The following is a 25,366-nucleotide window of genomic DNA, read 5'->3' as shown; positions in this document are numbered from 1 at the left end:
ATTCTGCAGATGCCAGCAAGCAGCCCTCAGTACCGAATTTCAGCTTCACGCCTAGCGCAAAGCCAGCAGCATCTCTTACTTCAACCGATCAGCAACCAGCGAAGCCTGCATTCAATTTCAATGCTAGTGCAGCTTTTGTGCCTGCAGCTACTCCTAGTGCACCTGCGGCTGAGACGACCGCCCCAACTTCATTGTTCCCATCCAAACCTGCTGAGAAGCCCGCAAGCAGTGGATTTAGCCTAGCAGGTCTCGGAAGTAAGCCTGAAAATACTTCTACAACACCGATATTTTCATTTGGTAGTACAGCGGTACCAGTACCCTCGAAGTCGGACACACAGACAGGAGCCAATACTCAGAATGGAGCGTTGAACATCGCTTCGTTGACGCAGCAGATGCAACCCGTTGCACCGGCCTCGACTGGATTTAGCTTTGGCAATACAAGCACAGCACAACCTGCAACAAAACCTAATGCATTTGGCAGTATAACGGCATCAACAACGTTCGGCAACGGGACCAGCAGTGCACCTCCGGCGTTTGGTACATCAGCAAACAACACTGCTCCTGCCTTTGGCTCAGCAGCAACGAACGCGACTCCAGCTTTTGGCGCGACCACGAATAATGCAGCAACTGGATTTGGTGCTGCCTCAAATAGCAACCCGACGCCATTTGGTTCGACCGATGCATCAAAGCAAGCTAGTCAGCCAGCTGCAGCCGTTGGATTTTCCGCAGCACCGGCTAGCAATGCAAGTCGCGCGAGCACGCCAGGCTTTGGATTCGGCGCACCTGCAGGGCCAGCGCCATCAGGTGCTCAACAGACCAACGCATTCGGCAGTCAACCACCCAGTAGCTCAGGGTCCATCTTTGGCGGTGCTGCGCCTGCTGCAAGCAATCCAGCAAATCAACAGCCCTCAGCAAGTATGGCTACGGTGCCTACGCCAGCCTTTGGCGGGTTTGGTGCACAATCGACGACACCTTTCGGCACGACACAGTCGGCGCAAACAGATGGCAATAAGCCTGCAACAACTGGATTTGGTGCAGCTGCTCCGACGACAGGCTTTGGCTTTGGTGCACAAACCCAGAGCAACACTGCACCGTCCAGCAGCCACAGCAATGCCACCTTCAATCTCGGTGCGCCGTCCAATCCACCGGCTGCATCGACTGGCAATACAGGATTCTCCTTTGGCGCGAGCAATACAAATACTGGTGCTGCTCCTGCGTCCAGCGGCTTTGCCTTTGGCAACACTAATCCAGGTACACAACCAGCACCGGTAGCAGCGCCAACAGCGTTCGCATTTGGTCAAAATACAGCACAGCAAGCACCAGCCATGGTCTTTGGAGGTGGTGGATCAGCGCAGGCTTTCAGTTTTGGTGGAACAGCAACAGCACCCGGTAGTGGTCTTGTCTCAGCGGCTCCCTCGCCTGTCTTGACTGCACCAGGGTCACCAAATCCATTTGCCTTTAATGCAGGTGCTGCTGGAAATGCAGGTGCTGGGACAAGGAAGATTGCACAGCCACGAAGTAGGCGGAAGAAGTAGCATGTAGGATAACGTATGTATTGTCTATCGAGAAGCTTGAGTAGGCATGGTGTAAGTGCCATGCCATCTGATCCTCACTGAATGACGCTCCCGATCGTAGCTCACCCTCTTGCCTTACACATGGTCCCTCGATTGTCAGGCCAGTATTCGAGTAGGAGCTTGATCGGCCACTGCTTGCTTCTTAATATTCTGTCACGATATCTCGGTGCTCTGCAACGAGGACACGATGCTTCGTCTTTTGCCGGTTGCGCAGCAGCGCGAAGACGCCAAGGCGCTCTTTGGCAAGTCGGACGCAAGCGCAAGCGCCACAATCTCTTGACGTGATATCGTGTATATCGCAGACGTGAATTCTAGAGAAAGCGTTGTGCCAGGACCACCTATGAAGAGATTGCTTTGGATAAGAATAGTGCGAATCGCGATCTCCGTGGTCTCGGGTGACCTGCTTTGGGTGACGCCCCTGTAATTCACCAGCTCTTCTAGAGCGGCTGCTTCGAAACCCTTGGGGACATTATATACGCGAAGGTAAGCATACTTGAGAGAACCATGGTGCAGGCTTACAGGGACCTCATATAGCGCACATCACCCACACAACTGAAATAGTGATCGAGTGCACCCAAGAACAAGAAGAAATGGTCATCAACACGACAACCAGCAGAGACGATGACGGTAGAACAGGGTCGTTTCTGCTATCCCTAGATCAAAGTAATGGACGCCCCGAAGGGGTTTAAAAGTGCTGTATTCAGAGAGCTCGTCAGTTACAGGGGTGCCATTCAGCGCACGTCGCCATCAACTACTGAAATCCTCATAGAGTGCAAGCTCGATGAGGAAGGGCAAGTCTTAAAGTCCCTGACGACTCTGCTCATCAAAAGCAAGACAACCATGATGGAAGGCGATGGCGTTCTGTCGTTACCGTCAGCTATTTACATGGAGCAGCTCACCCCTATGCAGATGCTGCGTTTTGGGTCCATTGGAACTCGCCCAAACACAAGCAATTCCGGCTCCAGTGATATCGCTGTGCCAAAGCGAGCTATCACCGCCGACAGCGCGAAGCAGGCACTCTCGCTTACGGTGCGCAACACTGCACTCATGGCAGCTTGTCGCCTGCACAGCTCAAGGCATCCAGTCCATGAACACAGCTGACGGTAACGACTGAATGCCATCGCCTTCCATCATGGTTGTCTTGCTTTTGATGAGCAGAGTCGTCAGGGACTTTAAGATTTTCTCTTCTTCATCGAGCTTGCACTCTATGAGGATTTCGGTGGTCGTTGGGGATGTGCGCTGAATGGCACCCCTGTAATTCACGAGCTCCTTCAAAGCAGTACTTTTAAAACCCTTTGGTGCGTCTATCACTTTGATGTAGGGATAGCGGAAACGACCCTGTTCTACAGTCATAGTCTCTGCTGGCTGTCTAGCGAGAGTGCTGCGGAGTGCTGAGGAGTGCTGAGGGAGGTTAAAGGTTTGAAGTAGTTCAAAGTGCTATGACTCACAATGAGTATACTGAGCTGAACAAGTCACATAAGTCACATCAGCAAGCCATTTGAATACGTTGCTAGCATCAGCAATGCTCACGATCGACGATACATACCTTATCCTTCATACTACTTCGTTTGCCTACCTCTAGCACGTGTTCGGTTGTTCATCTGAATGCTGCACAGCGCGACCAGCTGCAGAACAGGCTTGCAACTTGCAAGTCCTCTACACACCCACAGACATGAGTCGGCCGGCGCATCAAGACCGTGCCCTGCCCACAAGCTCACGCAACCTTCGTGCCTGCCTTCTCTGTGCCATTCTCCTCACAGACCGGCAGTTCTCAGACGAAGGCTGTCCGAATTGTGAATCCATCTTGCGCACAACAGAACGACCCGAACAAACAACAAGTGCGCATCATGAAGGGCGGATAGCCATGATGCAACCTACGGCGAGTTGGGTGGCGAGGTGGACACGGGTGGATAAATTCGTGGCAGGACTCTATGCAGCGAAAGTACAAGGCGTGTTGGATGATGAGGTGGTGGAAGAGCTTGAATCGATGGGTATCAAGTATCGCCCTCGAGACGGCAGTCAAGTGGATTAGAGGGTTCTCAAACAATGGCATTGTAAATTGAAGGAAAACTAAAACTTGCGCCAAGTACATTGTAATTCTGCTCGTGTCGTTATGGCCACGGTCCAGCCGGTCGCCGCGCATATCAAATTCAGTAGCGGCCCCAGAGGTAGGCGATACATTCATGTACCTGATCTCTGTGCTCTGCAGCTTCGTCGCCATCGCGTAATTCAGGCAATTGGCCAGTGTACATCCAGCGCACAACTTGACCAAATAGATGAGGATAGGGAAACTCGAGATCCAGTAAATCTCCCTTGCCAACAAGACCAGAGAGTAGTAAGCGTCCAAGCAGCGGTGCTCGAAGGAGAGCCACTTCTACATGTAGCGGGAAGATGCTCGAATTGGCTTCACGGCGATCAATCCGTGGTGCGCCTTGGCTCTCGCTGGCTGTTGACTCAGCATCACTAGTGGCTTCCTCATCATCGCCATCAAGAGACCTCGGCGCCAGGTCAAATTGGAGTTCGCGAACAACACCAGGCCGGTCCTGTGAGCTCACGCGTGCTCGAATGCGTCCAGTACGACCACGTTGACTCACGGGCACAGCCTTGATGTAACAAGCAGCCCCTCGTTTTTGATTGAGCGTTTGTCGGGTAACACTCAGGAAATGATGTTGCAGATAAGCCATGGGCATCTCTTGCAGTTCTGCCAAGCAAGCTCGAGCGGGAGCCAAGACGGTGTCTGGCGATGGCGCATGCATTTGTCGTTTCAAGCGAAGACCAGCGTCAGCTGCAGTTGAAGCATTGACGCGATCACTCACAACAACCGACTCTGGTGGCGTCATATCTGCTGTCGCGTCGAATGATCGTTTCGCAGAACGTGCGCTAGAAGACATGGTCTCGCACGGTGACATGGGAGGCGGTGTTGAGGGAGCCGAATTGATGGCTGAGGCTTCAACAGCCTCTTCATCCGACATGGGTCGTTGTGATTCTGGGCGAATGACTTGCTCGTCTTCCACTGCGAGTGGATCATGCTGGCCTTGTTGCTGTGTGTCTTGCTGTTTAAACATATCCGGTGTCATGGGCGTGATGGGAGCTTCGCCAAACCCGGTAAAGCCGGCAAACAAGGCACTCTTGGGAGCTCGATGACCCATGGGTGAATGCTTGAAGCCTGTCGGCGGCGGCGTCGACAACGTTGCTTGTAAGTGGGAAGCATGGTCGCTGAGCTGGAGTGCTTTAGGCAAGCTACCTTTTGAACTATTGCGGCGAGCGTTCATGGCCTTCCCGAGGTGCTATTGCTTGTGGCAAGTGTATCGTTGGTCCACTGCAAACAAGACAAGTGGTATAGTGACCAGGAGGAAGACTGCGAGGGGTTGAGTAGATCAATCGCAGCTGACTGCTGTCTCAAGCGTTAAAAGAAAGTCTCGAGACCCGCTATTCTCTTCGAGTCTCTTTTGCCACGAGCCCCGGGGGCTTTGGGCGGACCATTATTGCGTAGGGACTTCTTGCAAACGAGCCCGCTGTGTGCGAACTGCCTGGTGCCCTTTTCCCTTTTTCCATTGATGCTCTCACATTGCTGTGTTTGGGAACAAAGAACATTCACAGAACCCAGGGCGCGCCAGGTGCATGGAGGCCGATTTCAGCTGAAAGACAAAAGGCGTGCGCGTATCAAAGAAGAAAAGTGCCCAGCCGCTCTCAGGCGCTAGACTCTAGCAATGACAAGCATCATTGAAGCATGCACTGGCGGAGCGGATACAGAATGACGGTACAGGCAGAGACTAGTGCCAATTTCCACGGGCTGCCGGGCATGATCCAAGCTAGTGGTTCGTGAGCGCCAAGCTGCCCAAGCATTGTCCCTTGCAGAATGACCATCCGCAAACTTCGTGGTCAGAGTCGCCATACACAGGCATCCTCATTGAGACTCAACTCAAGAGTCAATAGTCAAGAATCGAGCGTGATGCTCATGCAAGTTCATACCGGCTTACAATTACAAAGAGAATGGACTTGGCCTGTCTGGCCGCATTTGACAGTCAATAATTAAGCGCAAAGCCCAGCATGGACCGGGCAGATCTTCCCCAATGATTTTCCAGTCCTTGTTTATGGTAGCCGTTGTTGTTGATTGTTCCGCCTTCAAAAGGGGCAACGCTCAAGACGGCGACGATTGGCTCCCAGATCCATGGACAAAGAAAGTTGAAATGCTCAACATTCAAACCTTAAGCAGCTAAGCTAGCGCTTGGCAAACTCGAGCCCAAGTCGTGACGCGTGACAGCCTTTCCGCGAATTCCGTCAGCTCTAAGAGTCCTAATTCACATCAACACTCGAGTTGTACAATCAATGTACATGTATAGTTGGCAATGGCAAGTTCCGAGGCTTCAGGCTGCTGCCGTGATCTTGGCCGGCATCATTTCAGATGGGCTCGCCTCCCTGAGTCCTGCGTCCTGAGTCCAAATTTGCTTGTCATCGTCTCTTTGCCAGACACTCATGTAGTTCTAGCTGAAACGCTCACAACACTCAGGGGCTACTCTGCTCCTGCCTGCGTAAAGCTATCATGGAAGCTCCACCTCAAGATGAAAGGCAAATTGAACCGATGAACCCAGCATCATTGAGCGGTGTCACTGCTGCCATTCCTAAGCTCGTGGTCTACTTTGAACAATGGGGCGTCTATGCGCGCAATTATACACCAGCTGATCTCCCAATCAGCATCATCGATGAAGTATCTTATGCTTTCGCAGGCATCAAGGGTACCTACCCTGACGACGTGCCCATGCATGAAAGTCTTTTGATTGACCGCTTCGCCGACTTGGAGAAGCAATTCCCCAACGGCGTCCCCTCTGTCAAAGGAAAAACACCTCCATATGCTGGCAACTTTGGTGAATTCCTAAAGCTCAAGCAGCATGGCAATGCCTTCAACTTTTCCTTGTCCTTAGGTGGCTACACCGGCTCTGGAGCAATCTCAGCAGTATTGGCCAATACGAAGCAGCGCAAGGACCTCCTTCATCGTATCGACGAGACGGTCCAGTATTACGGAGACTTTATGACAGGCGTCAGTATTGATTGGGAGTATCCTGCTGGTCCTGCTGGCATCAATTACGGTGCGCCAAACAATACCGTCTCGAAGGACGATCGTAAGCACTTCTCCCATTTTCTGCATGAGTTACGCTGTAAGCTTGGCCACAACAAGTCCATCAGTGTGGCTGTCACTGGTAATGTTGCAAGAATGGATGGATTGCCCTTCAAAGCGCTGGCAAAGCATGTAGATCAGGTCCATCTCATGAGCTACGATTACGGCTCCTCTGCTTTCGGTGACACCACGACCGTGCATGCAGCAAATCTCTACAAGAGCGAAACAGGCACGACGCCCTTTTCAGCGGATGAAGGTGTCGAAGCGCTTTTGAAAAACGGCATCCATCCTCATCAGATATTCATTGGCGTGCCCACGTATTCTCGTGGTTTCGCCAATACGGATGGTCTTGGCAAGTCTTGTTCTGGCACAACAACAGATATGTCGTGGGAGGCAGGCGTTTTGGACTACAAGGCCATTTCGCCTCATCCGTCCTTCAAAGAAGCATTTGATGTGAAGGCTGGTGCGGGTTATGCGTATAGTGCAGAGAAGCGCGAATTACTCAGTTACGATACACCGGAAAGTGTACGCGCCAAGGCCAAGTACGTGGTGGACAAGGGCCTCGGTGGGATTATCGTCTGGGCAGCAAGCGGCGATGCTACCTCGACTGACCGCAGCTTGATGCATAACATCAGAAGTGTTTTCGATGCAGCTAAATAGCTGGATGAGGCATCATTGCCTCACCACTTTGATCTTGTTGTCCTTTTGGAATTTGTTGAATTGATCTTCCGTTGTCTTGTACTGCTTGAGCAAGGTGTCCATAACACTCGTCAAGCCTTCTTTGTTGGTTTTGAGGGTTGGCAAGACATCCTTGACGGTTTGCTTGGCCAAGGTGCCATTAATCATTCTGTAGCAGGTCCTTGACTCTGGCAGGGGCTCTAATGTCTGAATGACCAGTCTGCTGTTAGCATGTGTCTCTTTAGGAAGCGCGTCTCATACGTGTGCTCATCCGATTCCGTCTCAAGGTCGCCAATCTTGGCTGCTATGTTTTGTAGGGTGTTTTTGTAGTTGTTGTACTGCGTCTGGAGGTCAGGCTGGGGAGTGGACATCTTCTTGAGAGCAGGGGAGAGTTGGCTAGCGTGTGCGTGTAGAGTGTCGACATGCATGGTGGTCTGCTGCAGGATTGAGAGTCAGGCTTCAGATGGACAAACATGTGTAGACATTGTGTAGTATGTGTATAATGTGTAGTATTTGTACACGCCTTCTACTCAGCTACAACCTATTTCAATAGTCATGGAAGCGTCGAGCTGCTTGACTTCTCGAAGGACAGAGACGGATGGCAGAGGTTGAAGTTGAAAGATAAACCAGAAGCTGGGCTCAGCAGACTCGCAATAGTTCTTCATTCTGCGGTGATGTAGCGGGCAGTGTCGAAGCCCAAGTACGTCTAGTATCCGTTGCTCACATGACCCTTCTTGCTATTCTACCCACATAGCCAGTACTTGTTCCCTCGTTCTTCTTCTCGCGCTTCAAATTCGTTTCTTGACGCGACGAAATTGAGACGCGACAAAGAGACCACCCGACAACCAGACCAAGAGGCCTCTAGCCTCGAAGGGGACAGGATGGCCTTGCCTGCACACCTCACAGAGACATTCATGCCCGCTGAAATCGCATTCATGGCTGAACAACAACTCGTTGAGATTGTACCACGCCAACAACTCGAACAACTCCCCTTGATTGGCGGCACCGTTTCTCGCATGCGGCCACCTCAACGTGCTCAGGTACCGCTCTGGTTGGCACTCTTGCTCAAGCGGCAAAGAAGAGCAACACTGGTCCCACCGGATTGGATGGCGAGTGAGTGGTTGCAGGCACGATTGGATGAGGAAGTCAAGACGGATGCAGAGGGACAACCTTCTGGCTTCTCAAAACTGCCGTTACGCTGGCTAGAAATGTCAGACTTGATTCTCGATGTGTACGCTACAGCCTGAAATAGCTCATTGCTAACGAAGCCAGAGCAGAAGACGATATCCCAGAGAGCAATTTGGTAAAGCGTCTCCTACGTGACTTGAGAGAAGCGCGTCAAGCCAAAGCCAGAGACGGTCTTGAGGTTCTTGAAGATCGCATCTTGCATCTCGACAACTTGGGACTCATGGAAGTCAATGAACTCAGACCGCTCTTTGCAAAGACAATGGATATGTTACGACAACTCACTGAAACAAAGGCCGAGGATGAGCCAGCAGATGACGATCTCATGGCTGACGCAGGTTCTCAAAGCGACGACGATTCAGATTGAGCCTTCTATGCAATCTAGCAAATCTTCATGACGCCGCCAAGATACGCCGTACCTGCCCGCGGAAGGATGCAGACAGCTTGAGCAATTCCTCCGTTGCCGGAGGTTGTGGCTCAGCAGCATGCATCAGAGCTAGTGCTCGTTTCCTTTTCCGCCGCTTGAGTTCTGCTTCAAGTGGATCCAAGTCATCCATCTCCTCTTCCAGCGTTTCACCAACGACATCGCCACCTTCTTCATCAGAGGCTTCCTCATACATGACTTCCTCCAAGTCATCCTGATCGAGCCCGAAATCAGCACCAGACAGGCTGCCGAGGGGATAACCATTATCGACGGTAGCACCATTGACAGCCGCTTGAGCGGCCATCTTGCGTTGAAAGCGTTCCATCCGCCATACCTTCATTTCAGCATTCCACCCGACGACTGCATCAAGTTCAACAAGAGCCTTGTCCTTGTCCAATATGCCAGCGTTGCAAGCTTGTTCAAAGAGCGCGTCAAGGTCAAGCTGCTCAACAGCGCCTTCCCGCAAAAATTGCAAGATTTCCTCAATCCACGCCATGAGATCAGCAAAGAGTCCATCATCATGTGAATGCGCTTCATGCACAAATCGAAAGAAGCTATTTTGATGCCGTGCCGTCAAGTCCAAAAAAGTCTGGACTAGTTGAGCACTACCATCGAGCGTTGCTTCTTGCGCTTGTGCTGCAGCGACTGTTGCAATCGTATCGTCTGCGAATCTCGAAAAGTCCATGATGGAGTTGTGGACGCTGGCGGCTTTATAGACGCGCGCTAGTGGTTCGTAAAAGATGGTGACAATATCCTTCATGAGACCAGAAGTGGCGCCGTCAAAGAGTAATGCCATGAGCTGGTGCTTGTCGCGTGCTCGTGTCGTCAGTTTGAGAAGTTGCAGAAAGTGTCCGTATAAGCGTGCATTGTCGGCATTATAAGCAGCGCCAGCACCTTCGCTTTCCAGTGCTGTTGTCCATGCGACATTAGCAAGAAAGACTCTCGTCAAGGCAGGTCCATCCAGTTTTGGAGCAACCTCGGTTTCATCCGTTCGCATGAGTGCCACCACAAGGTCCACCTCATCTTCCTCTGCGAGTATCCGGACACGCTCTTGCGTCGCTTCATCCGCATGCACGAAATTGTAAATCTTGTCACACAAGGCATCATTCCCAATCCTGACACGAATCTCTGCAATGGACTGTTCGATTTCCTTCAAGTCTTCCGTCAGGGTTTGTGAAAACATGCGCTGCAACAGACTGGCGCGACCAAATGGTGTGGCGAGAAACAAATCAAGCCCGGCGCGCATCATCATCATAGGATTGCTGAAGCGGATGATATTCTTGAGGACTGCATAAGGGAAAAGTGCATGCAACCTTTTCGCTTGTGTGAAGAATTCAGAGGCATTGTCATTACTGACGAAGAGCTGGTATAGTGTCGAAGATAGCTCAATACGACCCCACTCAATCACCTTTCTGTACTCAACCGGCAGCTCCTCAACAGTGCTGCATTCGCGGAAAGCTGAAAAGATTTTGGATAATCCGTTATCCTTGACGAGCTGCTCCTTGAATGTATCCATATACGTGCTGAGCTCTTCTGCACGTTCCTTGGCAGCTTCCAGAAATCGAGCTTGATCCCCTTGACGTTGACTGTCGAGCTCTTGGCGTGTTGCCATATCGAGCTGTTCTTCAGAGGTCAGGGACTTGAGTGGTTCGTCTGCCAGAAAGTGTTTAAGTGCGGTACTCTTGGCCAATTGCGGATCTTTGAGAAGTGCACGCAGATACGCTCGTAACGTCAAGCGCTGCTTCTCGCGCAGGACTGTCTTCTTGGTGGTCATACTCGCTGTACTGGAACTAGGCGACGAGGAGGGCGGTCGCTCTTCATCTGCTTCTTCAGCAGATTCACCAGAATCTTCATCCAGAGACGGCCTTGGCGCAGCAAAGGGGTTGAAGGAAGATGGCATGTAGCTCGTGACTGTTGAGGGTGCTTTATTCTTGGTGGGTAGCCTTGGCAGTGGCTTTCCAGGAAACTCTTCACGTAATTGTGCCTGCAATCTTTTGAAGGCTCCATACCGCCTTGCTACAGTGATAGGCGCTTTCACTTCTGCGCGATAGGTGACGATGAGGAACTCTGAGTGTGTTTCACGACGATGCACGCGTCGCTTCTTGGTGACGGTTCGAACGCCTGCGACGTTGACTGCAAGGCCATTCACCATCTCGCGCATTTCAATTGGCTCAGTCCTCGCTGCAGGCTGTGGAGTATGTGTAGACTGAGGCAATGGTACAGGCTGCTCATCACCAGCCTTCAGGCCAGCATTGAATAGCAATACCAGCATGGAATGAATCCGCGCACCTAGCTTTTCGCGCTTTGACGATTCTGCCCGATCGTCCGATGAAGAAATACGCTTCTCAGCAAAGGCCTCCATGAACACTTGAACCTTGTCCTGCCAAAAGGCTTCTGGGTTTGCCTTTTGAAGGAAGGGAAATGTAGCGACGTATTTTGTAAAGACGAAGCGCAAGATGGGCAGTTCTGTTTCTTGCATTGCATCTGACTTTACTGTTCCATTCGTGAGCTGTGAATCGATACGCGCCTTGAAGGGCGGGCCTAGTCGTGCGAGCGCCGCAGGATCATTGAGTGCGGCTAATTCCTGTTCAATGAGATGCGTCAGGAGTACTTTCTTGAGATAATGCCGTCGATGCGCATCCCCAAGGCTGTTCATATGGTATGAGCCGTGTCCTTTAGAGTACAATACAGGCAGGCCGCGCTCGTGTTCGTGCTGGATGTGGTGTCGCGCTGGCCATGACGCACTTTCTGCCATTTTGAAACTTTTCTCAGGTTCAGGGGAAGGAGTCAGAAGGAGTCGGTCGGAGTACTTGCCAAGTTATACACTGCATAGACTAGAGACGGCCATAGCGCGGATCCTCGCGTGCATCATACCGCATCTTACCACGCCCCTTGTACACAATCCCATGCTCCTCAACAACAGGCCCGGGTTTTGATGCATGTGGCCGTACATCCTCCTCATACCTACCATGCCAACCAGACCCGCGTCGTGAACGGTCATGAGGAGAGTCACGGGACCCTCGCCTGGACTGCTTTCGCCCCTCCGCCGCATCCGATGCTTCGTCTCGAGATCGACGGCGTTTTGTATGTCCCGGGCTGTGATTCGACCGACGATAGACATGCTCACGCGATCGTGACCGTGAAGCAGTACCATGCCTGTGTGACCGATGAGAATGATGATGAGAATGATGTTGTCCGTGGTGATGCCGCCTGTCCCTACTCTCGTGCGTATGTCGCCGTCTATCCCTTGACACTGGCCGTGATGACTCGATACCATTCTCCTCTTCCTCTGTATCACTACTCGTGCTGCGATCCCTCCTGCGTGATCGACTTCGTGCGCGTGCTCTAGAAGGAGAACGTGTTGTAGATCGTCCACGTACAGGCGCTTTCGTTGCTGTTGCTTCGCCTTGAGCGTCACTGCTGAGCGCTGCAATGGGTTGAACATGCGCTGCAGGCCCTTTATATGCCAATTCACCAGCACGTTGGATCAACACTGGCTCAAGAGGTACATCCTCCTCATCCACCCCCAATTCACTGATTTGTTCCAGTATTTGCTGACCCTTGATGACACGCCCAAAGCAGCAATGACTTCCATTCAGATGCGGACTCGATCGCAATGTAATAAAGAATTGGCTTCGCGGCACTACATCTGCAGCGCATAGTAGAAACGGCTCATCAATATCCCGCCAGTACAAGTCTTCTCCGGCAAATGCATCTTGCGCATTGTTGTAGATGTTCATCCCACCCGTTCCAGTTTTACTCGTATCACCGCCTTGTAGTGTGAATGTCTTGACGACGCGATGGAAAGCAGTGCCTTTATACGTCAATTCACCGCCAAGTTCTCCTGTACAAAGTGCGCGAAAGCTTGGCAAGAGGTGGTTAGCAGGGATGCCAAGAATGCAATTGCGCCAAGCTGGGCTGTATGGAGCGATGGACTTACTTTTCGCATGTTTTCGGGACTTGCGCATCAAAGAGCTCAAAAATGACCTTGCCTGGGATAGGCGCTGGCCCTGCAGAGAGCTCGAGGAAGCAGTAAACCATGGCCAAGCGCGCTGTTGCTTTGTTGGTTTTGTGGATGTCGCTTCCAAGTCGCGTCTTGTGGTCTCCGCAAAAAGGGAAGAGAACTCGACGCGACAAACAGCCCAGACTACATCTACTCAATGCTCTGCTCTGAACTGAAGAATTAGCTCTTATGTCTGCGCAAAGGCTGTCCAAGAGACACAAAGTACCGCTTGATCAAGCAAAGGGCTTTTCTCCCAATAGTTCCGCCAAGAGACAATGCGTCGAGCAAGGGAAACTCAAATCCAGTCCTACGACGCGCTCTGGTAGTGCAATACAAGTACGAGATCCTGCGAGTGCCATCAAGAAGTATCAAGGTGAGCCTCTGATATCGAGTGATAGCGAGTCGGAGGCTGAAACTTCTCTAGTTCCTGCTTCTAAGGCCCCCACCGAAGCATCTGCTGCATCGGATGTAGGGCCTAATGCTGAGCCTATGGACATTGATGACGAAGACGAAGATGAACTTGCGGTCATGTCCTTACAAGTGACCCCGAAAGACCGGCCTAAAACCAAGAAATATGTCGTCGGTGGCGCCAATTCAGACGACGAGTCCGATGCTCAGCCGTCCCCATCGAAACGCACGTCAGCTAGGAATGCCAACGTTCTTCGTCAGGTTCTTTCTGAGAAACCTGTACCGCCCGTCACGCGCAGGAGCACATCTCGAACGCCATCTAGACAAAGTCTACGGACAAGCCCAGAGATTACGAAGACAGCTTCACTTGAAGAGATAGAGACCATTGCACCAAGGACATATACACCAACGAAGTCAAAGCTCTCTCAAGTTGAAACCCCTACAAGAGCGTCAAAGCGTCTGGACAAGGTTTTTGAAAAAGTCGCCAGACCATTAAAGCAAACTGTGATACCTGATGTACACCCGTCTGCAGAACAAGTTGCCAGTCTCAAATCTCAAATCCTCGCCAAAGTCAATGCAAAACAAGCTTTGCCGTTGATGGATCTCGACAAGCCATATGAGAGTGTGCATGCTCTGCTCAAGGAAACAATCGAGCGTGCCGAATCCAATTCCGCACTGTTGCTTGGTCCTACAGCTTCTGGCAAATCCGTCCTCATCAAGGAAGTTCTTTCAGATTTACGAGAGGCAGAGGAGCCGTTCATTACGGTGCATCTTGATGGCAACATTCACACCGACGATCGCATGGCGCTACGTGCTCTAGCACGACAGCTACAACCAGATAGCGAGCCAGACTCTATCGCAAACGCAGACATGATGACGGCTCTGCTCGCCATTCTCTCCCATCCCTCTGAATTTGGCGAAGATGGGCAAGCCCTCTCCATTGTCCTGATCCTCGACCATTTCGAGCGATTCACTCAACACCACCGTCAAGTCTTACTCTACAATCTGTTCGATATTGCACAAAGCAAGAAAGCACCTGTCTGCGTGATTGGACTGACTGCGCAAGTTGATGCGTATGAGATGCTCGAGAAACGCGTCAAATCACGCTTCAGTCATCGTATCATTCAGATGGCGCCTCCAAACACGCTTGATAGTTTCCAGGAGCTCTGCCTCGCTGGCTTGACTTGCGAGGGTGACGAGACTGTGTCATCTGCCTACCAAGAAGCTTGGAATGCGCATATGAAGGGAGACGCGCAACTTGCTCGGTTCATGGCATACGTGTACTACACATCCAAAGATCCCCGGCAAGTCTTTGCGAGACTCGCATTGCCGCTCGCTCAACAAATCAGCGAGACGACACCGTTCCTTGAATTTTCAAAGTTCATCCCAACGCTTGATCATCAACCGAGTATCATGCCTCTTTCACAGGGCAAGAATGAATTGATTCTAGGGTGTTCCATGATCGAACTTGCTCTCCTCATTGCGAGTTGTAGACTGGAGATCAAGCATCAAAAGATTAGCTTTGCTACAAGTTATGACGAATACGCAACTCTGGCACATCGGACGAGTACGGCACAACGCGCAGAAGGGGTTGTCAACGTTCGTGTGTGGAGCAAGAAACTCGCTCGTGGTGCATGGGGCAGGTTGGAAGGTGCTGGCTTGGTTGTTCCATTGCATGCGAAAAGTGCAGCGACAACAGGGGCATCAGAGTTTGCGGCGGTTCGGTGTGAAGTGCATTTGATGGCATTACAGGTCATGCTCAAGGAAACAACACTCATCAAGCATGCCATGCAGACGTGGCTCAGATTATAGAAGCAACAAGAGGCATCAAAAGAGGCTTCATCTAGAGTAAAGAAGACCTATCATCTAAATTCCAATAGCCTCATCGCAGGCCAGCGGCACGACGACTGGCTACTTCGGCCAGGACAGGTCGACCACTGAAGAAGAGTGTGATGCCAAAGAGGATGGTCAGACCAAGCACTGGCATGATTGTCCATCCAGACCAATAAATGAAGAAGAGGAGTTCCACGCCCGATAGAGCAAACAAGAAGACAGCATAACCAAGTGGTTGCCTGCTGGCTGCTTTTTGCATGTGGTTGAAGTTGGCGCCAAGAATGCCGAACCAGCCCATCAAGAGCACCAAAAAGGCCCCTAGGGCAGCCAACGCGTACAAGCCGGAGAGGAAGACGGGTGGCATTCGCTGGTCGGGCTTGAAGGTGTGATGAATGGTCTTTCTGGGTCCATAGACAATACGCTGGGATTCTTCAGCAGCAAAGTCCTTTCGTGCAGCCAACGCCTTTTTGGGATCACCCTGCACATTGAGCAAGGCAATCTTTTGCTTCAGGGGAGCTCCCTCGAATCCACCAATCACCAGAGTCAACGTCAAGGGCTTGTCAGAAGCCAGCAAGTAAGAGGAAAAGTCGCTGCGCGAGAGTACTAGCGTTGCACGGCCATTGGACTTGACTGGCACGACGATACTCGCTTCAATCAATCGCTCAGCGGCATTCTCCTCACCATCGGCCGATGGCTTGTATGCACCCTCAATGAGCAAGATACACTGATGCGGCTTCTTTGCTTCATCTGCAGCAGTCTTCACCGTCATGGACAGCTTCAACTTTTGTCCCACAGTCAGTGGAACACGCGCCAGGTTTGTGTCGGCTGCACCCACGGCGAAAGGATAGGGTGTATCTGCAATCTCAAGCTTGCCTGCAGAGAAAGACCAGCCCTTTGCAGCTGCAGAGGCAGCCGCGATGCTGTGCAAGAGCCAGGCCGCTGTCGACAGTCTCATTGCTTCCGAATTGTATGGCTGCTGCTGTAGCTGGTCCAAGTGAACACGTCTCAAAGTCGCGCTCTCTGAACACTAACCCTGGAATTCAGATGGCATGACTACATGTACAACTTGACTACCAAGGACCTAAGCATACATGTCCTCATCCTCCTCCGCACCATCCCCTCCAAAGTGTGCTCTCTGGCCATTAGTCATATGCCCATTGGCAACTTCCTTGCCCTTGCCCTTTCTATCTACAGCAACAGTAGGTGTAGCAGCAGCAGGCTTGGCTTCCTCCTTTGCTGGTGTTGAAAATTGCGCCTGCACCTTCTTATAGTGATCCAACTCGCTCTGACTCACAGACGGCACTAGCTCCTTAAGTGCCTCTTCGAAATCCACCTTACTCACAACAACCTCCACATCGGCTTTCGTTGCAAGGTGATCGAAAAAGTACTGCATTGAAATGGGTTCCGGCTGTGCTTTGACTTTTGCATCCACAGCACTTGCTTGTCGCGTCATAGCCTTGAGCATCGCATCTGAACACAATGCGTAAAAGTCTGCACCGGTATACGTGAAGGGACACGCCTTGGCGATTTCTTCAAGGTCCAGGGCAGGGTCCAGCTTGAACTTGCGAGTGAGTGCTTGCAGGATGTTGAGCTGTGCAGAGTCTGAATCAGGTACACCCAAGTACAGCATCTTATCAAAGCGACCAGGTCGCAACAATGCAGGATCAAGCAGATCAGGTCGATTGGTCGCACCGATAACAAAGACACCACCCCCTTCGCTGCCGCCCATGCCATCGAGTTCTGACAAGAGTTGACTGACAATCCTGTCCATGACGCCGCCAGAATCACCTTGATTGCCACGCTTGGGCGCCACAGAGTCCAGTTCATCAAAGAAGACGACACAGGGCCTGGCATCGCGTGCACGCTGAAAGACACGTCGAACATTGGCTTCCGATTCACCAATATACATATTGAGCAATTCAGGTCCCTTGACACTGAAAAAGTTGAGTGAGAAAGACGTCGCCACGGCTTTGGCAAGCAAGGTCTTGCCTGTGCCTGGTGGACCGTAGAAGAGAATACCGGATCGCTTCTTCATGCCACTAGCAAAAAGCTCTGGTCTTTCAAGCGGCAGTTGAATTGTATCCAGGATATCGTCCTTGACACTCGCAAGTCCACCCACATCGTTCCAGGTGACATTGGGGATTTTGGGTGCGCCAATAGCATCTGAGTAGTTTCGCCGCGCTTCACCAATAGCTTTGTCGAAATCATCTGCCGTCAACCACTCACCAGCGAGATACAAGTCTCGCTGGGCAGAGGGTGTCGCGAGCTCAGCAGCGAGCGCTTCCATCCGATCCTGAGCGAAATTACGAGCACGCTTCAAGACATTCACCAAGTCTGCCGCAACGAGTGCTGCTGACCGGACGGCAAGGCTTTGTACGCTGACGTCTGGTGCAAGTGGTACTTGCTGTGTCAGTGTCGATAGAATTTTGAATCGTTCGGCCTCATCAGGGGCATTCATCTCCACTTCATGCCGGAAACAACCAAGAATGCCGTCTGGTACTTTATCCTTTTCCGAAGTCGTTGCCACAACAGCAACGGGGAATTCTCCTGCATCAACAGCGACACGTTTCAAGCAATCTGCCAAGACAAATCGCATAGCAGATTCTTGACCGGATTCCATGTCATCCTTCTTTTTCGCCAATGCGTCAATATTGCGAAGGAGTAGAATGCATGGACTGCATGCACCTGCTTTTTCAAATCGAAAGCGCAAATACGCCTCAGTCTTGACATCTGTCTCGCCAACAAGGTGATAACAATTCACCTCCAATAGATGCATCCCGAGGCGTGCGCCGATATTGGAAGCAAGCGTCGTCTTGCCACACCCTCGAGCACCGTGAATCAAGACAGTTGCCGATGCATGTGACTTTCTCGCCGTTTTACTGAACGTCGATGCAACCAATTCATAGAGACGCTGCGCAGAGACTGACTCGACCGCCGTGGTAGATGTGCTTGCAATGCCAGGCACACGGCAATAGGTCGCCCAATCCGACAACGCCGGTATACGTGCTTTGCAAACGCCAGATTGTACCATTTTCGTACTCCCGGCATCGACAACAGCATCGTCGGTATATGCCTCGCTCTCGTCTTCTGCAGCATCTGCATCCACCGTGACTTCAAGGACTTTGAACCAAGCGAATGTATCGCACTGCATGGCAGACGCATGTGCGTATTCAGTCAAAACATCCTCTTCCGGCCCCGTATCCCCTACCATACGTGCAACAGCTTCATTCACGCCCAATAGCAATAAATCACCCTGTCGCACAGTCCGTCGATGTTGCTCGAAATGGTACTTGAGGGCTGATAGAAAGGCACTTTGCAAGATTCGATCCGTTGAGGCGGGACTCGGTACGCGTGCCAGTGTCACAGACGTGGCAACGGGTCGTTCTTTTTGGTTTGTAGCTTTCGTTACCTTGAGACGTCGTTGTTGGCCACAGAGATTGTAGAGCAGTACGGGTGGTAGGTAGACGGCTTCAACTTCCGTTATCCCGTAGTCAACCGGTAACGCCAGGAGTTGTAGTGTCCGTGATGTCTCAGCGGTAGCAAGGACCACCGATTCACCGGAAAAGCTGCCAAGTTTTAGGAGTAGCGCAAGGGGTGCATATGCGCAGTACTCTGGATCTCCACGCGCTTGTGGCGCACTGCGATCTAGTGAGAGATTGCGATGAAGGGGTACAGCAGGCAGATCGAGGGTTGGCGATAGTTGTGTGTCGGTACCAGGAAGCGCATAAGTGAGGTGTGTTGTCTGCTTTGAGAGGAAGCCCGAGTGCAAGAGACTAGCAAAAGCCGCTTCATTCACTTCATCGTCATCGCTATCACTCGCATCCACCTCTGCTGCGTCCTCGTGTGCATGCGGATTCCAACTGTCTGCAGACGGTGGTTCACGCGCCACGACGATATCCGTGGTTGCACTCAGAACACCTTGTCGAACAGGCTCACACATGCGAATGACACCGCGATACCCGTGTACCTCAACAGACTCACCCGTGCACAGAACCGTTCCTTGCTCGAGTAATGCCCGAAACGCCTGCTTGCTCTGCGAAACAAGGGTATATGTCGATTCGGGAAAGACGATGATAACAGATTGTAGTTGAATGGGTGAGCAAGGTCTTGCAAAGACTGTGCGACTGCAGTAACGCGTATAGAGGTCTGGTGGTAACCAGAGGGTATTCCATTCGCGCTCGTTGGTGCTTGCCGGGGCTGTTTTGAAGAGTGTCCATGAAGCCTTGGTTTGTGTTGCCAATGCGAGATAATGTTGTCCTGTATGTGAGTCTTGATGCCGACAATAGATAGAAAAGAGGCTTACCGTTCGCGACGAGGTCTTCCTGGATATCTCGACTCACGAGGACTGTTTGTTTGTCGTATGAAACATCTGCTCGAACAAGCAGCACTTGCACATTCAGCTCATGCTGCCTGCTGCCTCTCCCGTCGACTGGGCCCATCGCCGAGCTTGCCCGTTGTCGTGGTCTGTTGGAAGTCTGGTTGAAGAGTGGAGTTGCGAATTCCCTCGGGAGCGACCAAGAAGGCGACACCCACCGCTGCAACGAGCCAGGGAAGGTCTACAGCAGCATGGAACAGAGCTGGATCGACGTACAAAGACAGCAGAAGCAGCGGAAGGCACAAGCGACCACAAGCGGCACAACAATACAGGAAGATACAACAGCTGCACAGGATGAACCCGCTGAACTCGAGTCGGCGCCTTCAACACCGTCATCGACCGCGTCACTGGGTAGTCCGCCGCCCGTGCTCAGTGTCTCTGGCAGTACGGATGAGAACCTCAAAACATCGTAAGATCAAGCGCTCTGGGTCAATGCTTGCGTAGCATAGAAGTACGCGCCAATGCTGTTTCTACGTGCCAGTTTCCCCTGACCCTTCAAGAGCCGCAATCTGAGGATATCAAGCTGACAATCACGCGTAGGTTCAACACACTGCTACAATCGGGCTCTCATGAAGGCGCTAGCCAAGCAAGTGATCCTGCAGCATCACGCAGAAGGCGTGGCAAGCGTACGGGAACAGGTCAAAGGCATCTACGCGACAACGCGGCAGAAGCGCCTGCGACCATGGTGTCAGACTCTGAGGGACAACGGCCACCTCAGGACAAATCGGGTCGATGCGACGCTACTGAAGCAAGAGAGCAGCCGTCGTGGCTATCACGCTACATGGGCAAATTGACATGCTTCTCACTAGGACTCGTATCGGGCTTGTTGCTCAGCAGTCTTGTCAGGCGTCTGATGGTTATGCGCTGAGTAGGCTGCAGTCTTATGGTGTGGTGTGCATGCGATGGACTGCTTTTGACAAGTTTGATGATCCCTCCTGTTATGTTTCATCTGGAAGCGACTGCGATAGCTTTTGAGTTTAGTGGATGAGTGTACGTGTTGCCTGAACAATATCCCTGTCGGTACCTGCTGTTTGAGCCAGGCTGGTCAAGGATGGATTTATTGGTGAAGGCGGCTGGTGTGAGCAAGCGAGGGAAGGCCGTGTCAGAAGCTTGCTGTGGCCGGACTGGCCTGACATGTTACCATGATATGAGCCACCTGCCAGCCTACTCTACAGTCTACAGAGGAGAGACTGCTTCATGTTCAGCGTAGAATCTCGTACAGGCCTGTGTCGTACATTTGATGGAGGTACCGAACGCGGCGACTGAGAGACCGATTCTGAGACAAGGCAGCGCACATGTTCAACGGCTCAGTCTCAGCACCAGATTATGCCAGGACTATAGAATACTTTAGCGACTGCAATTTGTAGCGCTAGGGATGGTCGGATAGGGGTCGGCTCTGAGCCTGTGCTGCCTGTGACCTGGCTTCATATCGAGGGAGCATGGCCATGAGGCCGCGGCGGCGGGACCATGTCCGAGGGAGAAGCGGCGATTTGGCAAGGGATTAAGCTTAAATGGGATGGATTGGATAGAGACAGCGGGCCGAGGGAGTTCGAGTTTGGCCTCAGAAGAGTGTGTGTATTATCAGTGTAATAGTGTATATGATGCTATAGCTGTAAGAGGATAAAGCCAAGCTGGCCCGGGGGTCTAGATCAGAGTGGATGGAAGTGTCGACGGGGTGGCTGAGGAAGGGAAGGAAGGGAAGGCGAATGGAGTCTTCGCTGCCAGTCTGTGTCTTGGAAGCGCCCACAAACAGCAGCAGCAGCCAGCACCACCCAAGCCAGCAAGCAAGCAAGCAAGCCTCCTCCCTTGTGTGTGTGCTCTCTACTTTCGCATCAACACCTACACACTACTCCTACCTGTATTCTTCATTTATCAACGGCCCCAGGTCAGCTTTCGCAGCGCACCCATCGATCGCATCTTCTCCACAGATCCACACAGGTCATCAGCCCGCGCTACAGCGACATTCAAGTCAACAAGAAGACGGCCCGCATTCTCCTCGGGGCATCAAGGCGCAACATCAAGGGCCCGTCTCCTCCCCAGGTCTAATCTCCACATCTGCATCAAGGCGCATCGCTGCACGGGTTGGAGCGCATTGTACATCTGACGCGGCGCTACCTTGAGCACCGTCCATTTTCTACTCAACACCTCACTCGTCTCTCTGACGGACAATAATTTGACACAGCGTCTATCACTACGCTTGCTGTCTTTCTGCTAGTATCAACCTGCTCGCTCCGCTCGTTCATCTCAAGTCAGCTTCTGCACTTTTGTGAAAAAGCTCAAATCTACGTTCTTTGGCCAACAAATACGCTCATCGCTTGTGCATCTGCCCCTTGTTTGCAGGGCAACTGAAAACGGCGGATAGGCCTCAGTCAAAGCCAGCTCAATCCCTCAGCATTCCCCTTTGCTGTTTGTTCAACTGAGGATACCCTCTGCGAGCTCACCACTATCTAGCTCACAAAAGACAAACAGTCCATTGCTAGCGGAAGCGTCTAGTCCCTCTCATCTGTTTGTATAGGTCAGCTTCAGGGCGCAAACAACAAACAAGATGGATTTCCAACAAGCACAGCAGACGCAACAACAGCAACAGTTCAATGCCTACAATCAAGCCTTCCAGCAACAGCAAGATTTACCCTTTTTGAACCAAAACGGAGCAGCCATGGCCGCCGCTCAGCCAGTCCAAGCGGGTCAACAGCAATTGCAGCCCAAAACATCCATGGGCCAGCTCAATCACAGAGCTTCCTTTAATTCCATCAACAGCGCAGCAGCAGCCCAAGCAGCCGCTCAGATGCAGCAACAAGTCTCCCCCTCTGCCTACCAATACCAGAATCAATCGCAATCTCGACCACAATCCATTCATACACTCAATCACGATGCCATGAATGGCGCAGCGTATGCCCCCTCTTCACCAGGCGCATCGTCCTTCATGACCATGTCTGAACGGCGCTTGTCACGAGACTCGAATATGGAAGGCTACGATGATCCACGCGCCTTGGAATATTTTGAGAATGTCGGTGCTGGACGCCCCTCGCAACCACTGACTGCAAAAGACCCTGGTTCGCGCTTGTCCCAAACATTTAATCTACGTCGTGGCTCGACTGCTTCGAGTATCATGGATCCCTTGCGGAGACCACAAAACTTGGCACCGCAGATCTTCACACAAGCCAATATGTCTGCATTGAGTGTGGATACACGACGTGCTCAAGCAGCCATGCAACAGGCACAACAGCAACAAGCCGTTCAACGCGGCTACCCGCACCCTCACCCAAACGCTCCTGAACCAACCGCCGGTTTCCCCTATGCCTTTCCCGATCCTGATATGGGAGATGGCTCGAGTTCTGCTGGTATGACACCACAGACTGCGACGTTTGGCACATCGACGGGAATGCTGACACCCTCGTTACAGCATCAACAACTTTCCGCACTGATGCAAGATGCGAGTCCTTACTCACGCTCACCGGAACTACGCGTTAGTCATAAATTGGCTGAGCGGAAACGGCGAAAGGAGATGAAGGATTTGTTTGATGATTTGCGGGATAAGTTACCACTCGATCGAACACTCAAGACGAGTAAATGGGAGATTTTGAGTAAAGCTGTTGAGCATGTCAATTTCTTGGAGGAACAACTCATGCTTGCTCGACGGGAAATCGATGAGATGAGACGAGGTGGATCGAGTGGGAGTGCTGGTGGTGTGAGTAACCCACCGGGTAGCAATGGAAGTGGCACAATGCACTCAATGGCAATGCAGTCTTGAGGTGCAGCTCCAAGCCCTGCCTACACGACGGCCTCTTCCGCATGGCTCGCCTCTATTTCTCAAAACGTTCCAGGCTTTTCATGTGCTTGTTACGTCGCTACATAGTTTGCCATTTCCGTCTTTTTCTTGTTCCACTTTCATGTAGCGGCTGTTCTTTCTTTTTAAAAGGTAGTCAAGGCAGATAAAACCGACTTGTCTCTATTTGGATAGTTGTTCTTCAGCTTCACATACCACCAGCCTGTGCGCCCTTTTCCAGATCCGAGGCAAAGAGCGCAGCACCCACCGTATTGGTATATTCAAAGAATTGGTTCGCAACAGGAACCATACCCAACAACACAGTCGCCGTACCAAATGCCGTCAATGAACCAGTCTTCTCCCGCTCTACAGACGCTGAATTCTCACCCTTCAGCTGCCAATAACGACTCATGTAGCGTGGTCCTGCTTTTCGTCCATTCAGTACAAGAAACAAGATCGTACCAATGGCTGGGATGAAGTTGAGTGGCAAGGTAAGGAGATAGCGAATGACTGCTTGCGGTGAGAACTTTTGTAGACCCGACGTCAGCTTTGCCTTCATGTGACCTTGTTTACCACTTCCAGTGGCGCCCACCACACGTCCCTTTCCAACGAGTGTCTCGTGTCCCTTCTCCAGCAAGACCTTATCAAAGATCAAATCGAGATCTGTGTTTAAGAAGAATGTTGAGAGGATATTGATGAGCAAGTTTGCTTCACTCAAGACCAAAGGCACAGCGCTAATAAACGCCAATGGCCCAGAAAAGAGAGCCATTGCAAGCGCTTGCGGAACATAAACTGTTGCAAACAAAACAATCGTCACAGCAATCGCCATGACGAGTTTTGGCATGAGTTGCTTTTGAATCTCTTGCAGTAGTTTCTTTTGTCCAAGGCAGTAGAGGATGCCCTTGAGTGGATAGATCCATGCAGTGGACGCAACGGCATCTTTACCGACTGCAAAAGCGCGTGATGTCTGGTCACGCGCTTCCTTCTTGAGGTTCTCCTTATAGTTGCTCATTGTTTGATGGGATTCTGGTCGTGTGGGCAGTAGTCCAGCTTTAAACCGTTAGCGCATGTCAGACAATTGCTTGGTTTCCTGGTTTGCGGAGTCGCATGACGTCGAACAAAGTGACGTAGAAAAAAAACCAAACTCAGCCGTCTCTGGAGCCAGACGAAGCACAAGCAGCATCGATGGCATCAATAGCAGTCCGGACATCTAGCTCATCCATATCCTTAGTTGTAGCCGGTGTCTCTCGCTTTGTTCGCTTCGGCGAGAAAAAGCTTGAGACTTTTTGTTGCTTTGCATCATATGCTGCTGAGCCCACACCACGAGTCCGCTTGAGGCCCTGCAAGTGCTCTGTTACATTCACCATCATCACTGAACCGCTACAAGCCTTGTTGATTTGAAGGGTCGTGACGCCTGTATTACTCCACATTGCAGAAGGCGCGTTTTGAATGCAAAGACTAGCACAGAGCTCACTGTACAGCCTTAGCAAGAATAAGCCATGTGAGACAATGACAATCACCTTGTCTTGGCTGTATGACAGAGGACTGATAGATTGAATGAAGTCTGCCGCTCGTACATTCATATCATCCTTTGTCTCCCCTGGATGTGTATGGACCTTGCATGCGTTGACTGGATCTTTCCTGTCGCCATTCTTAAACGTCAAGCCCTCACGCCAGCCAAGATCTTGCTCCCGTAACAGCTTGTCAACACAGAGCTTCCCATCTGTGAGAACATCAGCTATAGCTTGAGCGGTTCGCCGAGCACGAGTCAAGTCAGAACAGTGGATGGATAGCTGGCAATGGGCGAGCTTGCCCCGTAGGTGTTCAGCTAGGCGCTGTGCTTGTAAAAACCCATGCGCAGTCAGCTCATGGTCTGTTATTCCAGCCCAAAGATGATCTCTATTACCAGTGCTCTCACCATGACGAATCAGCAAGATCCTCATGCTCGTTGAGTCTGGCACACGCGTGATGTGGCAAAATTGGGTTTCAAGATGACATCTGAAG

The 25,366-nt window shown here is 51.6% G+C and overlaps 15 protein-coding genes across 15 annotated transcripts; 6 read left to right on the top strand and 9 right to left on the bottom strand.

The window, feature by feature from the left end:
- Positions 1 to 2,594: 2,594 nt before the first annotated feature.
- BCR37DRAFT_318629 (uncharacterized protein) lies at positions 2,595 to 3,087 on the bottom strand. Its single transcript, XM_040866976.1, has one exon. The coding sequence runs from the start codon at positions 2,925 to 2,927 to the stop codon at positions 2,646 to 2,648; it is 282 nt and encodes a 93-aa protein (XP_040725539.1). The 5' UTR covers positions 2,928 to 3,087; the 3' UTR covers positions 2,595 to 2,645.
- On the top strand, positions 3,087 to 3,665 carry BCR37DRAFT_318605 (transcription elongation factor-like protein SPT4). The gene has a single exon (XM_040866975.1). It carries the CDS (start codon positions 3,247 to 3,249, stop codon positions 3,604 to 3,606), a length of 360 nt encoding a protein of 119 aa, XP_040725538.1. The 5' UTR covers positions 3,087 to 3,246; the 3' UTR covers positions 3,607 to 3,665.
- Positions 3,666 to 3,724: 59 nt separating this feature from the next.
- BCR37DRAFT_392866 (uncharacterized protein) lies at positions 3,725 to 4,846 on the bottom strand (the record flags this gene model as incomplete). Its single annotated transcript, XM_040871217.1, has 1 exon — positions 3,725 to 4,846. One exon carries the CDS (start codon positions 4,844 to 4,846, stop codon positions 3,725 to 3,727), a length of 1,122 nt encoding a protein of 373 aa, XP_040725537.1.
- A 1,349-nt stretch (positions 4,847 to 6,195) lies between these two features.
- BCR37DRAFT_333827 (glycoside hydrolase) lies at positions 6,196 to 7,287 on the top strand (the record flags this gene model as incomplete). The annotated part of the gene is made up of 1 exon (XM_040867116.1): positions 6,196 to 7,287. A coding segment is annotated over one exon (1,092 nt), but the record flags the coding sequence as incomplete, so codon positions are not given.
- A 75-nt stretch (positions 7,288 to 7,362) lies between these two features.
- Positions 7,363 to 7,739, bottom strand: BCR37DRAFT_347181 (Prefoldin beta-like protein; the record flags this gene model as incomplete). The annotated part of the gene is made up of 2 exons (XM_040867748.1): positions 7,363 to 7,588; positions 7,630 to 7,739. The coding sequence occupies 2 exons, from the start codon at positions 7,737 to 7,739 to the stop codon at positions 7,363 to 7,365; spliced, it is 336 nt and encodes a 111-aa protein (XP_040725535.1).
- A 510-nt stretch (positions 7,740 to 8,249) lies between these two features.
- BCR37DRAFT_346914 (DNA replication complex GINS protein psf2) lies at positions 8,250 to 8,920 on the top strand (the record flags this gene model as incomplete). The annotated part of the gene is made up of 2 exons (XM_040867728.1): positions 8,250 to 8,599; positions 8,641 to 8,920. 2 exons carry the CDS (start codon positions 8,250 to 8,252, stop codon positions 8,918 to 8,920), a joined length of 630 nt encoding a protein of 209 aa, XP_040725534.1.
- BCR37DRAFT_379682 (uncharacterized protein) lies at positions 8,849 to 11,708 on the bottom strand. Its single transcript, XM_040869313.1, has one exon. The coding sequence runs from the start codon at positions 11,631 to 11,633 to the stop codon at positions 8,946 to 8,948; it is 2,688 nt and encodes an 895-aa protein (XP_040725533.1). The 5' UTR covers positions 11,634 to 11,708; the 3' UTR covers positions 8,849 to 8,945.
- Positions 11,709 to 11,776: 68 nt separating this feature from the next.
- Positions 11,777 to 13,061, bottom strand: BCR37DRAFT_379680 (cyclophilin-like domain-containing protein). The gene is made up of 2 exons (XM_040869312.1): positions 12,918 to 13,061; positions 11,777 to 12,841 (listed from the first exon to the last, which is right to left on the bottom strand). Exons 1-2 carry the CDS (start codon positions 13,016 to 13,018, stop codon positions 11,812 to 11,814), a joined length of 1,131 nt encoding a protein of 376 aa, XP_040725532.1. The 5' UTR covers positions 13,019 to 13,061; the 3' UTR covers positions 11,777 to 11,811.
- A 23-nt stretch (positions 13,062 to 13,084) lies between these two features.
- On the top strand, positions 13,085 to 15,618 carry BCR37DRAFT_318782 (origin recognition complex subunit 4 C-terminus-domain-containing protein). The gene is made up of 2 exons (XM_040866978.1): positions 13,085 to 15,244; positions 15,332 to 15,618. Exon 1 carries the CDS (start codon positions 13,170 to 13,172, stop codon positions 15,198 to 15,200), a length of 2,031 nt encoding a protein of 676 aa, XP_040725531.1. The 5' UTR covers positions 13,085 to 13,169; the 3' UTR covers positions 15,201 to 15,244; positions 15,332 to 15,618.
- BCR37DRAFT_318882 (uncharacterized protein) lies at positions 15,201 to 16,240 on the bottom strand. Its single transcript, XM_040866979.1, has one exon. It carries the CDS (start codon positions 16,174 to 16,176, stop codon positions 15,271 to 15,273), a length of 906 nt encoding a protein of 301 aa, XP_040725530.1. The 5' UTR covers positions 16,177 to 16,240; the 3' UTR covers positions 15,201 to 15,270.
- A 1-nt stretch (position 16,241) lies between these two features.
- On the bottom strand, positions 16,242 to 19,717 carry BCR37DRAFT_318595 (P-loop containing nucleoside triphosphate hydrolase protein). Its single transcript, XM_040866974.1, has 2 exons — positions 19,525 to 19,717; positions 16,242 to 19,478 (listed from the first exon to the last, which is right to left on the bottom strand). Exons 1-2 carry the CDS (start codon positions 19,658 to 19,660, stop codon positions 16,303 to 16,305), a joined length of 3,312 nt encoding a protein of 1,103 aa, XP_040725529.1. The 5' UTR covers positions 19,661 to 19,717; the 3' UTR covers positions 16,242 to 16,302.
- A 70-nt stretch (positions 19,718 to 19,787) lies between these two features.
- BCR37DRAFT_392857 (uncharacterized protein) lies at positions 19,788 to 20,464 on the top strand (the record flags this gene model as incomplete). The annotated part of the gene is made up of 2 exons (XM_040871216.1): positions 19,788 to 20,005; positions 20,137 to 20,464. The coding sequence occupies 2 exons, from the start codon at positions 19,788 to 19,790 to the stop codon at positions 20,462 to 20,464; spliced, it is 546 nt and encodes a 181-aa protein (XP_040725528.1).
- Positions 20,465 to 22,141: 1,677 nt separating this feature from the next.
- BCR37DRAFT_392856 (uncharacterized protein) lies at positions 22,142 to 23,347 on the top strand (the record flags this gene model as incomplete). Its single annotated transcript, XM_040871215.1, has 1 exon — positions 22,142 to 23,347. One exon carries the CDS (start codon positions 22,142 to 22,144, stop codon positions 23,345 to 23,347), a length of 1,206 nt encoding a protein of 401 aa, XP_040725527.1.
- BCR37DRAFT_318686 (uncharacterized protein) lies at positions 23,320 to 24,647 on the bottom strand. Its single transcript, XM_040866977.1, has one exon. It carries the CDS (start codon positions 24,372 to 24,374, stop codon positions 23,571 to 23,573), a length of 804 nt encoding a protein of 267 aa, XP_040725526.1. The 5' UTR covers positions 24,375 to 24,647; the 3' UTR covers positions 23,320 to 23,570.
- Positions 24,508 to 25,305, bottom strand: BCR37DRAFT_392854 (histidine phosphatase superfamily; the record flags this gene model as incomplete). Its single annotated transcript, XM_040871214.1, has 1 exon — positions 24,508 to 25,305. The coding sequence occupies one exon, from the start codon at positions 25,303 to 25,305 to the stop codon at positions 24,508 to 24,510; it is 798 nt and encodes a 265-aa protein (XP_040725525.1).
- Between the last annotated feature and the right edge of the window lie 61 nt (positions 25,306 to 25,366).

This window comes from Protomyces lactucae-debilis (assembly GCF_002105105.1).
Source record: "Protomyces lactucae-debilis strain 12-1054 chromosome Unknown BCR37scaffold_9, whole genome shotgun sequence".
Taxonomy (NCBI): Eukaryota; Fungi; Ascomycota; class Taphrinomycetes; order Taphrinales; family Protomycetaceae; genus Protomyces; species Protomyces lactucae-debilis.
This window is presented reverse-complemented; position numbering and strand designations above follow the sequence as displayed.

What these genes read in the sequence shown, in the direction of transcription:
- BCR37DRAFT_318595 (XM_040866974.1), bottom strand. Translation starts at nt 19,660, where the DNA reads ATGGGCCCAGTCGACGGGAGAGGCAGCAGGCAGCATGAGCTGAATGTG. An exon ending in GGAAGACCTCGTCGCGAACG is followed by an intron (nt 19,479 to 19,524) that starts GTAAGCCTCTTT and finishes ACTCACATACAG; the next exon opens with GACAACATTATCTCGCATTG.
- BCR37DRAFT_318882 (XM_040866979.1), bottom strand. Translation starts at nt 16,176, where the DNA reads ATGAGACTGTCGACAGCGGCCTGGCTCTTGCACAGCATCGCGGCTGCC.
- BCR37DRAFT_379680 (XM_040869312.1), bottom strand. Translation starts at nt 13,018, where the DNA reads ATGGTTTACTGCTTCCTCGAGCTCTCTGCAGGGCCAGCGCCTATCCCA. An exon ending in GTCCCGAAAACATGCGAAAA is followed by an intron (nt 12,842 to 12,917) that starts GTAAGTCCATCG and finishes CCTCTTGCCAAG; the next exon opens with CTTTCGCGCACTTTGTACAG.
- BCR37DRAFT_318629 (XM_040866976.1), bottom strand. Translation starts at nt 2,927, where the DNA reads ATGACTGTAGAACAGGGTCGTTTCCGCTATCCCTACATCAAAGTGATA.
- BCR37DRAFT_318686 (XM_040866977.1), bottom strand. Translation starts at nt 24,374, where the DNA reads ATGAGCAACTATAAGGAGAACCTCAAGAAGGAAGCGCGTGACCAGACA.
- BCR37DRAFT_379682 (XM_040869313.1), bottom strand. Translation starts at nt 11,633, where the DNA reads ATGAACAGCCTTGGGGATGCGCATCGACGGCATTATCTCAAGAAAGTA.
- BCR37DRAFT_318782 (XM_040866978.1), top strand. Translation starts at nt 13,170, where the DNA reads ATGTCTGCGCAAAGGCTGTCCAAGAGACACAAAGTACCGCTTGATCAA.
- BCR37DRAFT_318605 (XM_040866975.1), top strand. Translation starts at nt 3,247, where the DNA reads ATGAGTCGGCCGGCGCATCAAGACCGTGCCCTGCCCACAAGCTCACGC.